Source organism: Radiomyces spectabilis, assembly GCF_025331425.1.
Source record: "Radiomyces spectabilis strain NRRL 2753 chromosome Unknown BYT42scaffold_5, whole genome shotgun sequence".
NCBI lineage: Eukaryota > Fungi > Mucoromycota > Mucoromycetes > Mucorales > Radiomycetaceae > Radiomyces > Radiomyces spectabilis.
In genome coordinates this window covers 374,629-391,928 of record NW_026251930.1, presented here as the reverse complement: position 1 = coordinate 391,928, position 17,300 = coordinate 374,629, and the positions used below count along the sequence as shown (strand labels likewise).

Below are 17,300 nucleotides of genomic sequence, written 5' to 3'. Positions count from 1 at the left end.
ACTCGATTATTATAAAATGAAGAGAATCAAAGGACATATACAGTATAACTGACAAAAATACCAAATTAAATGATGGTACAAAGACGCCAGTCGTATCATCAACCACCTTCCTTCAAAAAGAGCTCTACTCACATTTTTATTTGAACGGCGAGGATGCCTGTTTGACCACAACTGGCACAAACGGCATTATCTGGCTAAAGAGGCGCAAAATTAACAGGTTCTGATAACTTAGTGTAGATCATGTGCTTTACAAATCGTTAAAAAAATTGCATATCAATAATTCTTGCTCTGTTTGTGTCTCAAAATTCAAACTTGTTTAAAAGGGTCCTCAAATGAAGTGACCGGCTGGTTTTTTTTTTCTTCTTTTTCCTCTCGGTTATTCTTATTATCTTGTATGATAATGAACTAAATGACGATTTTTTGCTGGGATGACGCATGTCAGACAGCAGACAAGGGGTTTTTTGAATTTTCCAGCTAGGTATGGAAAAAGGGATTTCCAGTCGAATGCCGTGTGATTCCCTTTTTAAAAGAGCGACTGAGAAATTCACAAAAAAAAACAACGGTTGGCTGGACTCTTTTCCCAAACGCGCACTTTCTCTTTTTCTTCCATTTCCACTCTTTCCTTTCCGCTTCTAATCCGCCTGCACCCCCAGATTTTTTATAATCAAACTTTCTCTCATTGACAGTTGCATAAGATTGTTATGGCTATGGACTTGAGAGTAGGAAACAAATATCGCATTGGTCGCAAAATCGGTTGTGGTTCATTTGGAGACATTTACCTCGGTAAGTTTCTAACATGCCGGCTTTTCCGCAGTTTTTTTTCTTCTCCAATCATGCCCATGAATACTTAATCCATTGCATAATTAGGTACAAATATTATTACCGGTGAAGAAGTGGCTATCAAGTTGGAGGCAGTAAAGACAAAACATCCCCAACTCGAGTATGAATCAAAAGTATACAAGGCTCTGTCAGGTGGTGTCGGCATTCCATTCGTACGTTGGTTTGGCACAGAATGCGACTACAATGCCATGGTGATCGATCTTCTGGGACGTATGTATCATGCTATACTTCGTTTCTTTTTCTTGTTCTTTTTCTCGTTTTTTTTTTTCCACTGTTCAAGCAAGGAAAAAACAAAAAAAAAGCGCTGAAAAAGCAGTAAGGGTTGTTATATTTCTGATAACATGAACACTCACCATTGCTTATATATATATACATAGCTTCCCTCGAAGATCTGTTCAATTTTTGTAACCGCAAATTCACGTTGAAAACTGTTCTCTTATTAGCAGATCAGATGGTATCTATTCTGGATTATTTACTACTTTTTTTTTTTTTTTTTTTTGGTTATAAGAGTTTACTAATCACGATTTTTTTTTCATTTATCAGCTCTCCCGCATCGAATATATCCATTCCAAGAACTTTATCCATCGTGACATTAAGCCTGACAACTTTTTGATGGGGATTGGCAAACGAGGAAATCAGGTCAATGTGATCGACTTTGGACTTGCCAAAAAATATCGTGATCCGCGAACGCATCTTCATATTCCCTACAGAGAGAATAAGAATTTGACAGGCACAGCAAGATATGCAAGTATCAATACACATCTGGGCGTCGGTACGTTTGAACCATCCACTTGAGGCAAATATGTCATACGAATTTTAACCCGTGCACTGCCATTCTTATTCAAACAGAACAATCGCGACGTGATGATTTGGAATCGTTGGGCTATGTTCTCATGTACTTTTGTCGAGGCTCCCTGCCTTGGCAAGGATTGAAAGCAGCAACCAAGAAACAGAAATATGATCGAATCATGGAAAAGAAAATGACAACACCGACTGAACTGCTATGTCGCGGCCATCCCAGTGAATTTGCCATATTTTTGAATTACACACGTTCATTACGGTTCGATGACAAGCCCGATTACAGTTATCTTCGTAAATTATTCCGTGATTTGTTCGTCAGAGAAGGATTTCAGTATGATTATGTGTTTGACTGGACGGTTTACAGAGTGGTACGTCCTCTTTATATTTTTCAACAGTTCCAGCAAAGAATGTGTGTTTAACTAGATAAAAACTGATGGATGGGTTCTTAGAATGGACAACCGCCGCACGTGCCATCATCAAGCGATCCACAGTTTCACCCGCCGCAACCGCAACATCAGCAACCGCAACAACCGCCAATCCAACCTCAACAGCCCCAGGCACCGCAGGAAGGACCAGACGATATGCTGAGAGCGTCGCAAAGACGACTCCCGACTACGGGGATCTCAAGCTCACGTGCCGTTGCTCCATCAGGCACATTACCAACTGACCCAACCAATATGTCATCTTTCCGTCGATCCAACTCTGCCGCCATCCAGCAACAGTCACTGGCACCTGGCGCGCAAGGTGGGAGATCAAGCGCTATGGCGTCTCCCCCAACACCAAGAAATGCCCCTGTAGCTAAAGTAAGTTCAATGGATCGAAAATGATGACATTCTCTTTTAAGTGCTTACACAGCTCTGTGTGTAGCCTTGAAACTATGGCGTTATGTGATATATTCAGAGGCAGCTATTATATTATGTGGCGATACGAGCATCTACTGCCATGGGAACTTCCATTACGTTATCTTTCGTATCGAACACATTCAGAAAACAGAATATCGTAAAAAGTTATCCATGTTCTGTTGCTTTTTCTTCTTTCTTATATTTTGTCGATCATTTTTCATCTTTTGATGTCCTGCATTACATGTTTCTGTTCATTTATTATTTCTTCTGTGGGGTTCGCCAGTGATGCGCGCAACCCTTTGGTTTCTTTTTTTTTTTTTTTTTAAAAAAAAAAAAAAGGTCATCCTTCTCTTGTTTTGTTGCTGATATCATTGAATAATTGCAGTATACATGAATGAACAGTGCTTATACAGACTCATCTGACTAGATACGGTAATGTACAAGGTGAAGAGGAACGGGTGGATGCAGAGGAAAAAAACAGAAAAAAAAGAGAAAACTAAATGGCCATGCTGATCAACAACATCGGAGTGGTATAAAATGCTGCTTGTTTTCTATGATTCCTCGTAAATCCCGGATTGTTCCATTTCCACGCCAAATTGTTCATAGGTCACTTTGTACTTGAGCCGTAATGGACACCGTTGAGGATTTTCCAAGGTCAAATTTTGAGTAACAACAGCTTCTGATTTTGATGGGATCACTTGAGCCGACGGATTTTCCATTGCCAGTGTCATGGACTAGAAGATGACGGATTTTTGCATTAGGCATCAGAAAAATAAACTCATTGACGGTCGCTCTACTGTTACTACCTTTGGTGTTGCCATATGCAGGACCATGCGTTCCATAGGCACCGTAGATCGGTTTGAGAAATACGCTGTTAAGCGATAGATGGAGTCCTGCACAGACCCCTTCAGTACAATTTGAAGTCCGTTTTTATCCAATAAAATAACTAGCACCACAATTTATATTAGAAATGATCTGTTTTGATTAACAATTGCTCCAACTTACTTTTCTCATCTTCTTTGCCGTAGCGCGTCGTTTGAGTCATGTTGGAGTCGGGGCTATCCACAGTAGACACAGGAGACATCATGGGTAGAGGACTTGTACCGCTGTTGTGCATCAGATCACCATTCTTCGATACGGGTGGAAAATAAGATGTCGTAACTTGTACTTGCTGCTCAAACACGTTGCTCAATTCATCAAAGACGCTGATATCTGAAGATGCATTCTGCCGTGATTGATCCTGGACCGGCGATGTCAATGTGTTATCATCCAAGTCGATAAGACTAATAGCTTGAGCTGGCGCATCTTCTTTTGGCGGCTTTGTAGGCTTTGAATCAACACTGTAATGCGTATCGTAAATGCCTTTTTTGAGATCAAAGTACTTTGCCATTACGTTTTGCAATATATCGTTCACCGTCAGCAAATCCTCTAGGAAGATCGTTAAACCATATGATATCCATAAACTTTGTATCCAATAGTTACCTAACCGCTCTACATCGTTTTCTTGTTTGATCATAGTAGCAATTCGTGGAAGCGTGGTTTCGCAGGTGTATTTGAACTCCTGCCATTGTTTTATATGAGCAAAATCCAATGGCATACACACACATTAGAATCTTCCGTTCACACTTACGGTCATCATGTCATTGACATCCACTTTTTGTCCTGGTTTGACCTTTTCAAGCATATCATACAAAAGTTGCGCTTTGTTCCGAATCTTTCGCAGTTCACCCGTGAACTTTTCCTTGTAATCTGGCTGTTGTTGTTGATTCTACCACCAATACCCATCAGCTTTTTTGATGCGTCGAGGCACAAGTCTTCCTCCGACCCTTATACTTACATAACCGGTCATGATTTTCATTAAATGATTGGCCTCTGCTAGATCCTGTGGTCTACCTCGTCGAATCAGTTCTTGTAATTTCTGGCATAGTAAACGTCGATCAACTGTCATTAGTACTATGTCCATGATTGTCTTTCCCTTGTTGCAGCAGCGATTTAATACATACGGCTGCCTGCGCCACTCTTTCTTCCTCTTCAATCTCTTCCGGTGTTCTCAACGTCTGCCAAAGTCAATGATCCATTAGTCAACCGTTCTATATCATGTCATACGTGCGTTTTCCCAAAAATCTCACCTCTGGTGGTGTTAGTTCATTGACAGAAGATGCACGAAGTTCGGGAAATCGATATCCTACGCACGAAGCGACTACTTTTAGAATTGCAATCGATCATCGCGCCAGCTGTGCCTACCTTTGGATCGTAACAAGCGGTACATATCTTTGATATGCACCAGATCCTCTTTATAACGTGATAATTCTGCCAGCGCCACTTTCCATTGTTTGATCATGTAGAGAATTCGTTCCATAATCGGATTCATCTGCGATGCACTGGGGACAATATCAAAGTGATTCCAGCCGTTGGGAGTGTCCGGTACAAGGGTGCGTGTAGGAGGACGTTCAGGAAACTTTCGTACCAGCGCATTTAAAAATTCCTTTGTCGCTATTTGAAGGTGGAATGGGTAACCGCAATGTTTGACGCACATGTCTAATAACTGCTCGTCGTGTCAGTTTCCTAGATAGTAGAAATGAAGTAGATCGCCGCTTACCGTCAAAGCCAGCATGCCTTGATGGACATGTTTACTGTTCACCAAACGCACGATTCTCATGGCGGCGATCCGAGGTCTGTAATTTCTCACATTAGTCATTTATTTATTCCAATGGTGTTCTGTGTGGAAACGCTTTGTTTTTTTTTTCTTTTTGCAAACAACAACTTACAGGCTTCCTTGCTTTTGATTGATTCTGTCGCAGATTTCCTTATTGAGCCGTGCATCCGACTCAAATCGTGCCGGATTGCAAGCATCCTCTGTTTAAAAAGACGTTCAGTTGCAGCGATCTAAAATCTCGGGCGAACACATACCAATCATCTCCTCCAGCCGCATGTTGAAGAGTAAAGTTTTTGGAGAAGGCCAGATTCTCACTGTGGAACCCAGCACATACAATTTACAAGAACAAGTGCGGACTTTGAAGTACAGTGAGAAAAGGTTCCTGTTTTGGGACCACGCAAGTTGCAAGGCCAAAAAAAAAGAGACACCTGATGCGGATGGGACATCGTAGGTCGCCAAAACTCGGCCCCCCTCAGTTTTGGATTTTGGGCAACCCCCTTATAAAAATATGATATAACTTCATCTCTTTTTAACAACTCCCCTCGTATGCAGGTTCTCTTCCTCGTAAACGCAGCAAAACTGTATTAGGCAAACCTATTCCACCCGTTTGATTGATCCTTTTCCCCGCCTTCCTTTCTTTATTTCCTTTGATTGTTGTAGTCTGTCATTTGCCTTCTCTTCCACTCGTTTTTTTCCCTATTCTCATTATGACATTCACCACTGAATATTATGAAGCAGTAGACCTCCACGTTCGATGGTCTGACACGCAAGATTTGGTATTGCGTATTTCTCCTCATGAAACAATAGCTGATATCAAGCAAAAGGTAAAATGCCACATCTTTCAATGTCTCTTTGTTACAAAATCGCGTAGTAACCAAAAAGGTGAAACCTCAATATTCACTCCATAAAATTAGATTCAGCAGTCGTCCGCCGTAATACGAAATAAGTATATTCGCTTGATTCATAACGGTCGAATCCTTCATGACAACACCACTTTGTCCGACCACAATATTGGAAAATTCAGACTCAAAGATGCCAAGGTTCAGCAAACGTCACCTCTGCCTGTGTATATTCATTGCTCAGTATCCGAATATGTGCCAGAGAAAAGAATTCCTGTCAAAGCCAAGGTAAGCAAAGCCACTGATCAGCCTATTTTTTTTCATTCGCAGCCTGAATTTATGGTGTGACAGACTTCGGCTTTGACATCGTCCAGAGGATTTGACCGTTTACGAGACTCGGGCTTTTCCGATCAAGATATTCAATTGATCCGCACACAGTTTCATCGACTTCAAGGAACGCTTCGTACACAAAGTAATACTCCATTCGTTTTTTTTTTTTTTTGCTCTGTCTAGAAATTTATACAAAGTGGATTTGCAATAGATACACGGGATCAAGCCCAATATCTGGAAGAACAATGGATGGAGCATTCCGAAACCGCATTATCCGATGAAAGTGAGTGATTTGATTCCTCTGATAATTAAGAACTATAATATAAAAAAGAAAAAGGGTCTAACTGTTCATTGGCCAGCTCTTCAGGGTACCTATAAGGAGATGATATGGGGTCTTATGCTGGGCTTTTTCCTAGGCATCATTTGCTTTTTTTGGTTCCGAGAGTCCGTATTCAGTCGGCGACATTTGATGGGTAAGTTACAAAATGACAAGGCCAATCCTCTCTTTTTTGTCACATGTCTAACTTTGGTCGCGTCTTCCCAGGTATTGCTGCGGGTATCGCCATCAATATCTCATTCGGTGTACTGCATGTGTATTACTGAAAACACAATCAAATTGAAACGACAGCATAAACACTAGGGAAAAATACACATGTTCAGATCTATCTCCATGTCTGTCCCTTTCCTTAACCCCGTTTCTGAAATTTCTTCCTTCTTTCTTGTGCGTGTTTCTTTTTTTTTTCCTTTATTTTGTTCTGCAACCCCTCAACAATTCATTCATCTGGTCACTCTTTCCCTTCAATTTCTATATTTAGCTTTGTATGATTTTTGCAAAACATGGATTCAACTCAATGCCTGGTGTTTTGAGAAATCCATTGAAAAACATTATAGCTTTTTTATTGGTATACATCACCAAGAGCGTCACTTGGAGACAATAAAAAACAAGAAAAATTTTCAAAGAAAGGTTTGTGCATGTCGCAGTATAATCTCCGCCATGTACCTCATTGTCTTTGTCTGCTTTTGCCTGTGCACACTGTCGGCCCTTTGTGTGCTGGCAAAGTATGTTCCTGATCTTCGTTCGTCCGTACTCGCTCATGGGAAACTTCAAAGTGTAGCTGATCGTCCCACTTCCTCGTTGAGTCGCGTGGTAGCTAGCTGGACCGTACCGAAATCTTGGTTTACTCATTTCTACATCGTTGGGCTCGCTTTTGCCTTGATCTGCTCCGCTGAATTGACAGCTGCAACACTTAGGCGTAAGTACGGTCTCCTGCTAACATTTCTCCGTCATTGGGACAACCCTTACTGGGGAGACACATTGTCCCTGACGGAAAGTTACTTGGGGACCACACTCATGACAATCCACTTGGCTCGACGCGTCTACGAATCCTTCTATATTGAAAAGCTATCTCCTACAGCCCGCATGCATGTCTCCCATTATTTAGTGGGTATCGGTTTTTACGGTGCTATGGTATTCGGTACCTGGCTTGAAGGAGCTGTTTCTTTTGGCGTCTGGCCAGGTAATGAAAGATGGACTTACTCTTTCGTTATAGTTTGTATTAAATCCGGTTTGTTTGCTTTACATTTCATAGAATCTAGCCCAGCTTTGCGTTCATTTCATTACATTTATGCATTGATATCTGTCACGCTTTTCATTTATGCATCGCTTCATCAATATCGTTGCCATGCCATCTTGGCTTCTCTCAGGACCAAGAAGACGAATACCACTTACAGTATCCCTCGAGGCGATTGGTTCGAACGGATCGTAACGCCCCATTATTTCTGTGATATCTTGATTTATGCATCCTTGTGCATCTTGTATCGCTTTCGCAATCGAGTACTATTATGTGGTTTGATATGGACAACGCTGAATCTCTCCGTCACAGCTAGTGAGACACAGAGATGGTATTGCCGTACATTTGGTCCACTTTATACCACCACATTTCCAAGGAAACGGTGGATTATAATACCTTGTGTTTACTAGTTCGCCTCCACGTTCTTTTGATATCTTCATACTAAAGACGATTAATGAAGAAAGTAGAACAATCCTATAAAATCTATTTCCATATTCATATTGCTTTGCTGAGTACCCGGTTACCTTTTTTTCTGTGTTCGCTTCGCTTGATCCGTCATAATGTGAACCACTTTTATAAAAGCTATTCTAGTTTAAGTCTACATGCAAATAAATCTAGATGCCGCAAATATGTTAGTGATTATAATCAGGTTGAAACCAGTCCATCCAACACTGATGCGAGGTCTGAAAATGCATGATTTGGATTTGGACAAGGGCATCCGAAATTCTTCTTGACTGTGACTTTTGAAAGTCCCGGCAGCGGATGAAATAGACCACCATTGCTGGCTACCGAAATTTTACTGCTTCATTTTCGTGTTCAGCGCGCTTTCATGATACCGAGCTATGAGCTTGTTTGATACCAATATGGTCCTCAAAGGACCTTTATTACTAAATAGAGGTATCGTGTTTGTCATTTCGCTCTCGCATGTCCTTCACTACGTACTAAGAATGTTCCTTCTAGATATCAAGTGGAAAGGACAAGATCAGCTACCTGGTACGGCATTATTACAGCATAACCATTGATGACTCTCTATTAAACGACTCGTAAAAAAAAAAGATATCCTTGCTGCACCTGTCACGAAGGAGGAACAGCTTCGTTGTTCACGATTGACCGACGCCACATTTCGTCTCGTCACCATGATTCGCCTCAGCTCCATCAAGACCTACATGCTGACATCAAAAGAGATGCAAGTGTACGTTCACCAAATTGGTTCATCAACAGACAATATGCCTGATTGTTATTTCGCTTTCCCTTCCTGCAGCTTCACTCCTGATGCATCAAAATCCTCTGGCGAATTTTTAAATCACGTGTTTGCGACCAAAGTAATGCAATTTGACCTTGGTTTTTCTATATACATGATTGCTGATGGCTTGACACGTAGAGCCCCTGGTCCGAACAAACTGAACTTGCCCTTATTTTGCAACTAGAGATTCTTCCGCATCAAGATAAACATGCGGATCCTTCAACGCCGGTTCCCTCAGGTGCGTTTCATGGAAACAGCCAGCGGTAATTCGATCTCAGCTTACAGAGTTCCATTAGTGGATTGTCATGACAAAAACTATGCCCTGCTTTATGGTCGTCGGAATGTTGAAACATCGTGCATTGAAATATATCTGCATGGTCTGCGAAGCGCGCTATCTCTTAGTAGCAATGACTCCACTGCTGGAGGCAACCGATATTTGATCGAGAGACAGTTACGCTGCCAAATTCTTGACGCACAGGACTGCCCCGAGCTGAAAATGATCCAATCATTGCGGCCTTCACTCTTTACAGCCAAAAAAGGGGATCTTGGAAAGCGAGATTATGGAGAATTTGTGATGAGCCAACTGCGTGCATTGGATAAACAGCGAGCAGAAACAAGCGAGCCTGCACGGGATTTGGATGTCTTCAATAAACGGAAGCGACTTTTACCGAAGAAGAAAAACCCACCCCGCGACGACCTCTTACCAATAGAGAATATTCTACCGCCTCAAAAACGGATAGAGGCAGAACCTCAAATGCTTGCTGCACCGGATAAATCGGCATCTACCGCAGATACAACAAAAGAAAATAAGACGGTAAAAATGTCTTGGCATTTGAGGTGAATTGCGATTTCTAACGTTCTCAATAGCGTTTGAAGGCCATGATCTGGGCTAAGTTGCTCGACTTGGGTCATGATAAACGCAGCGAAGATACCAAACTCTTGCTTCACCAAATTTACCAAAGCTGTCAATACATTCTGGTAGGTTGAATCTCCACTCAAGTTGACCCTTTTGATCTCACGCGTCTCTCTTTGTTGTTATAGAGACAATCGTTTTCATCCGAGAAATTAGACGAATCGGTGTGTACAGTGCTGATCAACAAGCATCTACACTTTTACAAGACTCTCGACGACTTTATAAACCTCTGATCAGCCAACATTTTCGCATATCATCCACAAGGGACTCAAGTCATTGACATTTTTTTTCATGGGGCATTCATTTATTACCGGCGTGTAACTGTCCGGGCCGTGAAAAGAGGTTCAGGGTCATCTTAGTACATAGCAACTTCATACCATTGTCATATATCGATCATTCTCTTTACACTTGTAGTAGCAAGTAAAATTTATATATAAGGCGTCCATTAGCTATAAAGTAACCATCATGTAAATGTACAATTTTGAATAAAAATTTCTGCTCATTCTTTATGCCCAGTGAGTCCGACCAGTGGTGTACCTATCCGCGGACGGCCTCCGCTTAAGGTTGACTTTGGTTGCTCAGGAAGCGGTCTTGATTTGGAGGCGTCAAAGTATGAGTTCCGAGGGGTATTCCAGCTTCGATCTGCCAAGCTGCTCGGGGTATCATGGCTCGATTTGAAAAAGCCGTTATTGTCGGTCTTGGTATGCTGGGTTCGGGGAGGCGGTTGTGGGGATGGACTACGACCTCGTGGCTATACAATAGATAAGTGAGTATTCTTGCCGTTTCACACCAGTCTATATAAGCTTACCCTTGAAGATGGAACATCAACGAATCCAGATGTACTGTTATTATCGTCGATTAGATCGTGGCCCAGCGAAGCCATCTGTTTCAGCTTGGCGATCTGACGTATCAGCGGTTCCATATCTCTGGTCAAATTCACCACAGTATCTTCACGCGATCGTTGCATTTCCTTCGATACTCTATCGTATTCCACATGGAGTTCATGAAGTTGTTTACGTTTCTCGTCCAGTTCTTGCTTCAGTTTCCCGGAATCGTACTTCAAGCCGTCTACATCGCTTTGCAATGTACTGCGCTCTTCCTGCAAACGTTCAATGTCCATTTCCAATGCTTGCTTTGCGCCTGACAGCTTGCTGTGAAGTTCAATTAAACGATCAGTACCGTCGGATCCCGCTTGGCCGTCTTTCAGGTTGCTGGGTGTATCGCGACTCTGCAGATGATCGACGGCCCGCAGAATCAAATCCTCAATCATCTTATACAGCACGCCCGTGTACTCTTCCAGATGTTCTCGCATGCCGGTCATGGACTTGTCGATATATTCACGCGCGTTCTCTTCGTAACGTTTCAACTTCTCCTCGGTATTGTCATGTTTGTTCTTGCCGGGTTCTTGCCAGTCGACATTAAGATGGCTGTTGAAAGCACTCTTCACCGCTCGACGCACCGTTTCTTCCATACCGGCATTGCTTCCCCCAAAGCGATCGAGGATCCGTAAACTTCGTTCCATAAAGGCGCGAGTAGATACCACCAACGTGCGAATGTCATCGAGATCAATGGCATCGGATTTACTGCGTTCAAGGTTGCGGAATTCCATGAGATCCTGGCCGTCGTCTTCATTTGCGATACCGCTGTCCCGATGGTTGCTTGGTTTCAGCCCCATGCGCGTTAACCGTTCCTCGGCAACCATGAGCCGCTCAACCGTGGTCTCCAATTGTTCTGAAAGAGCAGGCAGGTCAGGAATCGAACTTTCTTTAATTTGGCTGATAACATGTTGGAATAATTGCCCGAGCACCTTTAGACTGCGTTCGTACTCTTCGCGACCTTGCTGCTGATTTTGCTTGAAATCGTCCATATACACTCGAATACTTTCCGTAATATCTTGGGATTGGAGGCTATCCTCTTTAGCTTCGCGTAATTCATCCAGCTTCATCAACATCATGCTGACTTCGGACCGCAGATCTTCAAGAGAAGAGCTCAGTTCCTGCTGCTGGTGATGCATGCTAGTTTCCTTGTCCTCTGACGTGGAGCTTTGCATTACATCGATCTTTTCTTGAATATCCTTGACCATCGATGCCACCGATTCCATTCCTTGTTCGCTCGAGTTCTCTGTTTCGTCCTTTTCGGTATACATTGTCAAAAGTCGATTTTGAGAAAGTTGAAGCATCTCCACCATTTGCGTCAAGACATCAAACTTGCTTGATAACGATAATCGCTCCTTGCCAATGGACTTTTCGCTTCTTACGCTCTCCTGGTTGTCATCAACGGATCCTTCCGATGTACCCACTGAACCTTCGTCAGCGCTGGTATCACTACCACCTACGAGTTCTTCACGTAAATCATCAAAGTCTTGTTTGAGTTGTTCAAGGGCCTGCGCTTGTCGATTGTCTTTCATCGTGCCATGCTCGTTTTCAGCTTCGACAAACTTGATAATGTCAGCTTGCAAATCTGACCAGCCAGTGCGAGCCTCTTCGAGTGATTCACACAACTTGTTGACGCCTGCCTTGATATCAAGAACATGGCTTTGTAACAATGGCTGGTTTTCACCGGACGATTTGATGAGATCACGCAGCGATTGCAAATTGTACTTCATATCCGTTACGGCATCTGTAATAGAATTGCTGTCGTTTGAAGTAGACTTGTATCGTGAATAACCTGACGGACCATTATAGTAGCTCTCTGCTTTGGACCGGCTTTCTTTTCGATGAAAATCTGCATTCATATCCTCCAGTTCTTCTACCCTTGCCTTCCATTTCCGAATTTCCAGTTCCAGCGATGTAATTTGGTCTTGTTTATCCACCTTGATGTCCTCAAGTTCTTGCGCCTTGGATTGCCAAGCCGACATTTCGCGTTCTAGCAAGTCACAACGGGTATCCATTGTCTGACGCATATGGTCAAGCTCTGTTACCAAATCTTCTTCCCGCGCCAAGCACTCGTCATGGATGTGCGCTTCCTTTTTCGATATGGATTCTTCCAGGGCAATCAACTGGTCACGCAACGATTGGTTTTCTGTTCGAAGGTTCTCATTGGTTGACTGCAGATCTCGGTTGTGTTGCTCTGCACCGTACATCCTGGTTTGAAGCTCGGTATGGGTAGCGATCGATACCTTACCCATGATAGAAGTAAGGGCATCGATCCATTCTTTGCGTGATTGAAGATCATCGGTAGCAAGGATTATGTCTTCACGTTTGACGAGAATACGTAGCTCCCATTTCACTCCTGCCTTGTATTCTTGCGCTCGCGGTTCGACCTCTACGGCTTCACTCATGTCGTACGTGTGAATATGGCTGGAAAACTAGATACAATATTGTAAGCAAGGGTTGGTCCTTTAAGCTTGTATAACTGGGATGAACACACCTTGTCATCTTTATAAAGATAAAGTCCACTCGGTTTGATGGCATTGCCATGTTTGGCCACAGCGTACACAGGACGCCATTGCTAACACGGAACATTGTAAGTTAACGAATTCCATCCAGCAGCAGTTCCCCTTTGTGTCACTTACCATCAGACTATTCTTTTTATAGAGCCAGCCTTCTCTTGCCACCTAGGGTGCCATGAATCCCAAACATTAAAAAGTTAATCACCGGCATAGCGATCTTTATCATTAACATACCCTGAATTCTTGCGATCCGGACGTGGGTGCATAGCTGGCTGATGGGCTTGATGAAGTGGTCGAAATTCCAGAAAGGAAACTGCGGTCTGAACGGGCATTTGATACAATCGAGGCAACAGCCGATGCTGTATCAGAGATTACGCGGCGGCCATGAACGTCCTCATCTTCTACTGCGTCGTCTTCATTTCTGATATCCGAATGCTCTTCATCCCTTTCATCCCTTTCATCCCTGGAACCAGAACGACTAGGCTCATTTCCTTGAAGGACAATGACTCGCGACTTGACCGGAGAGGATGGAAGCATATCTGCACTGCGACGGTTGGCCGAGACTGACGGCTTTGGGGATACACTGCGCTGCTGTTGCTGTTGTTGTTGTTGCATTAACCATTGATGATGTTGCTGTAAGGCTGCTACCTTTCCTGGGATAGGGCGGCGAGAGAGTTTATGATTGCGGGCGGATTCATTGGAGAGTGAAGAAGAATTGGACGAGACCGATCCATGCAACGGGCTGGGAGATCGACGGTCTCCGGGAACTGGGGAAGTGGATCGGGAAGGCGAGTGTCGCCATATGCCAAGATTCTGCTGTCCACCATTACCTGCGGCACGAGCATTCTCCAGCTCCTTTCTATAGTTTCCGTACATTAAAAAGAAGAAGAAAATGTGGAGGAGAGAAATAGGTGAGCTGTGGGTGTGTAAAACGCGGCATAATTTTTATATCGCTGGTGTTCAATTATCGTTTTCATCGTGGATTACCATTTTTGGAAACGTGGAAACAACAGATGACATTCGCCATATTTGGTTATTGTTTTTGGTTGCCTGCGAGTCATGTCACTGTTTGAGTGCCACTGTGTCCAGAAGATCTAATAAAGGTCTTTTTAGCACAGAAATCGGACCGTATGAGCACATGCATCGATTGATGACTGACTCGCGGCCCACTCGAAGCGAAACATGGATTGACTTTATGGTTGGCAGATCGTCTGCAGTTCAACAGAATTGTATGATTAAAGCCGGTTGCTGTCGCCATGCAAATACCGCCGCTGATAGACAACAAACAATCCGGGCAACATGCTGATGTGAGCTTCACAGTACCTGCGCATATGAGCTTGGGGAGATCACGTTGATTCTGTTGTCAGTGAGAGAGATCATGATATGTTCTAGGCTCTGCAGTTCTACGACTTTTTTTTTCTTCATTCATTTTTCGTCTTTTTGGACAGCCATTTATTGCGTCAATAAAGATGGTCTGATAGGAAAATGATACAAATTCTTTTGATAAGTATGTGATTATTCAGGAAGATGCAGTGAACGAGTGATGCTGATGGGATTATTGTCATGCGGGAGAATCGTTTTTTACTGGTGATGAGATGCATTAAGTTGAGTATAAAAATGAGAGTGTGTGGCCGAGCGGTCAGTTGGATAAAAAGGAGTCAATCAGGGTTCCGGTTGCTGGGTACCGACGGCATGGAAAAAAAGCATAAATGTATACTGTAGCATTTCTTCCAAAGGACGTACATCGGCCCGTCCAAGTTGGTGACGACGGTGAGAGATGATTGTTCTCAGAAGCTCCAGCAAAACCGTTTGTCGAAACTGAACTTCCTGAAGCCACAAAAGAGACCCGTTGTTCTTATCGAGAGAAGTAAGTTGTTGCCTGTCCTGCGGAAGAAAATCGGAAGGTTCTGTGATGAAAAAGAAAACGATGTAATCCGAAGCCAAGGAATTCATATCTTGTGCGGTAATCAGATCACTTCGTAAAAGAGCGCATATGAATTTGATCAGGATTTTGAAATCGCGACGTTCAGGGTCTTTCAGACAAAGCAGACCCGTCTGAGCGTGGTGACGCCTTCGTAAAAGTTGAAATTCATGTTGAATATGGCGCATGAGGAGGCGATGGTACAAGGGCGCCGGGTCGGTGAATAGAGCCGTCAGGGTCATGTGAAGGGCTTGCAAAAGATCGACGATTAGCATGCCAGAAGTATCTTTGCCATCGCCTGGCGAAACGCTGAAATCCATGACTTCTTCTTCAACGTTCAAGACTACGTCTCGTTTATCGGTGAATATGTGATGGACGAGGATGGCTAATGCTTTATCGAGTATGAAGTCTAGACCGGGTTCTTCAGCGTCGTCCGATGGCGTGCGGCATGCGATGTGTTCGGCTAGATGATTGGCGACCGATTGAACGACGGAAGCGCTGATGTGCGTGTCGTGTACACCGTGACGTGAGGCAAATGCCACTGCAGCATGGACCAAGTTGGCTAATGGGTTGATGATAGCTGGGCGTAGAAGCTCGATATCATATTTCCGGCGGATAGTTTTGTACGCTAACAGTCGTGACCGTTTGGAACACGTGGCCAAATACCAAAGGTCTGAAAATGATAACAGATCAGTAATCTTACTGATGAGTTCCACGGGTAAGCACAAAAGGGTATCTTCTTGCTCCATGAAAAAGCTGGCAGCAGTGAAAGATAAAGTCTGTCTGGCTTTGAAATAAACTTATTTGGGGAAATTGCGCTTTTCCAGAATGGAAGGATGGAAAGATTTTGGCCCTGGATAAGGAAAACCGATGTGACAACTATGCATGGTCTAAAGCTTTTGATTAAAAATCAATCTATAGTTTGGGTGCCACTTTAGTTCAGAAGCAACGTATCAGAATGCTTGCAGGCGTACCAGCAGAAGTGTTATCTTTGTTTACCAAGATTTTGCAACTAATTTACAGCAGTATGATATCTGTAGCTGCATGAAAATGAAGGATTCAGAATATCATACACTCTTCAGCAGAAGAATCGGGACTGCATTTATGCCAAACTCTATGTTCTTCAATGGGATCACGAAATCACGATCAACAGCCCTTAGGAATCTGTCTGCCACATTTTGACAACATCATATTTAAAAGATGAGAAAATTGTTCTTTCCTCTTTATTACACGAAGATTTATATAATGGACACTCCCGGGACCAACTCAACCACCAATGATCAGCGCCCTAATAATTACGATAAAGCAAAGACAGTGTAAGTAATTAACACAATAAGTTCTAGGCAAGAGTCTCATATCTCACTTTAGGAAAATGCAAAGAATACACCTTAGCGCACTCCGAAAAAGGATAGCAAAAAAGCGACGCGTAATAGCAATGATGCAAAAAGAACTTCAGATAATGGAGAATCGGGAGTCCATGATGAGGGCCGGTCTCGAACGAAAATGACGAAAAGGGAGCAGTTTTACTTCTCTTGTAATTTTGTATTTTTCATGAGTTACATTATTGCTTGATAAAAAGAAAAAAAGCATGAATTGACTGTGCCACGATTCAGTATTCCCGGAAAATGCGAATTTTTGAATTGCATGAAAAATGATTTAAAAAATGTTGAACAGTTGCCTTCTGGTGAACTGCGCCACCAGCAAAAGACACACAAGCAATCAGGCGAGCTACGCACCTCTCACTTGCCTTCGTGTTCAAGGTACTGCAAAATAAAAGTTATAATAACCTTGGTCATTGCTTAAGCGTGTAACGCTGTAGAACGCGCTTTGGAGAACACCATTTCCTATGCTGAAATGGAGGATGATAAAGGCGAAAGTGTTGTCAACTTAGGTGACGTTATCAATGGAGTTGGAGACAAGGTTCTGCGTGTGAACCAACTTAGGAAAGGGCAA

The 17,300-nt window shown here is 43.0% G+C and overlaps 7 protein-coding genes across 7 annotated transcripts; 4 read left to right on the top strand and 3 right to left on the bottom strand.

Annotated features, from left to right (window-relative positions):
- Positions 1–707: 707 nt before the first annotated feature.
- Positions 708–2,060, top strand: BYT42DRAFT_494875 (casein kinase I; the record flags this gene model as incomplete). The annotated part of the gene is made up of 5 exons (XM_051564324.1): positions 708–783; positions 868–1,050; positions 1,218–1,294; positions 1,384–1,612; positions 1,690–2,060. 5 exons carry the CDS (start codon positions 708–710, stop codon positions 2,058–2,060), a joined length of 936 nt encoding a protein of 311 aa, XP_051424297.1.
- Positions 2,061–2,800: 740 nt separating this feature from the next.
- On the bottom strand, positions 2,801–5,593 carry BYT42DRAFT_288822 (uncharacterized protein). Its single transcript, XM_051562875.1, has 12 exons — positions 5,394–5,593; positions 5,252–5,339; positions 5,083–5,158; positions 4,728–5,028; positions 4,613–4,668; positions 4,487–4,540; positions 4,321–4,401; positions 4,114–4,251; positions 3,966–4,041; positions 3,489–3,911; positions 3,290–3,429; positions 2,801–3,217 (listed from the first exon to the last, which is right to left on the bottom strand). Exons 1-12 carry the CDS (start codon positions 5,413–5,415, stop codon positions 3,035–3,037), a joined length of 1,638 nt encoding a protein of 545 aa, XP_051424296.1. The 5' UTR covers positions 5,416–5,593; the 3' UTR covers positions 2,801–3,034.
- A 253-nt stretch (positions 5,594–5,846) lies between these two features.
- Positions 5,847–6,599, top strand: BYT42DRAFT_593059 (uncharacterized protein; the record flags this gene model as incomplete). Its single annotated transcript, XM_051570668.1, has 4 exons — positions 5,847–5,963; positions 6,054–6,266; positions 6,330–6,450; positions 6,520–6,599. The coding sequence occupies 4 exons, from the start codon at positions 5,847–5,849 to the stop codon at positions 6,597–6,599; spliced, it is 531 nt and encodes a 176-aa protein (XP_051424295.1).
- Positions 6,600–7,283: 684 nt separating this feature from the next.
- Positions 7,284–8,497, top strand: BYT42DRAFT_564931 (3-oxo-5-alpha-steroid 4-dehydrogenase-domain-containing protein). Its single transcript, XM_051567804.1, has 2 exons — positions 7,284–7,825; positions 7,898–8,497. Exons 1-2 carry the CDS (start codon positions 7,303–7,305, stop codon positions 8,287–8,289), a joined length of 915 nt encoding a protein of 304 aa, XP_051424294.1. The 5' UTR covers positions 7,284–7,302; the 3' UTR covers positions 8,290–8,497.
- A 112-nt stretch (positions 8,498–8,609) lies between these two features.
- Positions 8,610–10,438, top strand: BYT42DRAFT_564926 (uncharacterized protein). The gene is made up of 7 exons (XM_051567803.1): positions 8,610–8,776; positions 8,840–8,872; positions 8,936–9,201; positions 9,261–9,360; positions 9,419–9,936; positions 9,990–10,100; positions 10,164–10,438. Exons 1-7 carry the CDS (start codon positions 8,722–8,724, stop codon positions 10,266–10,268), a joined length of 1,188 nt encoding a protein of 395 aa, XP_051424293.1. The 5' UTR covers positions 8,610–8,721; the 3' UTR covers positions 10,269–10,438.
- On the bottom strand, positions 10,439–14,349 carry BYT42DRAFT_643883 (uncharacterized protein). Its single transcript, XM_051572626.1, has 5 exons — positions 13,661–14,349; positions 13,550–13,591; positions 13,405–13,485; positions 10,844–13,342; positions 10,439–10,786 (listed from the first exon to the last, which is right to left on the bottom strand). The coding sequence occupies exons 1-5, from the start codon at positions 14,300–14,302 to the stop codon at positions 10,535–10,537; spliced, it is 3,516 nt and encodes a 1,171-aa protein (XP_051424292.1). The 5' UTR covers positions 14,303–14,349; the 3' UTR covers positions 10,439–10,534.
- A 511-nt stretch (positions 14,350–14,860) lies between these two features.
- BYT42DRAFT_564921 (uncharacterized protein) lies at positions 14,861–16,114 on the bottom strand. The gene is made up of 2 exons (XM_051567802.1): positions 15,166–16,114; positions 14,861–15,142 (listed from the first exon to the last, which is right to left on the bottom strand). The coding sequence occupies exons 1-2, from the start codon at positions 16,094–16,096 to the stop codon at positions 15,066–15,068; spliced, it is 1,008 nt and encodes a 335-aa protein (XP_051424291.1). The 5' UTR covers positions 16,097–16,114; the 3' UTR covers positions 14,861–15,065.
- Positions 16,115–17,300: the final 1,186 nt, after the last annotated feature.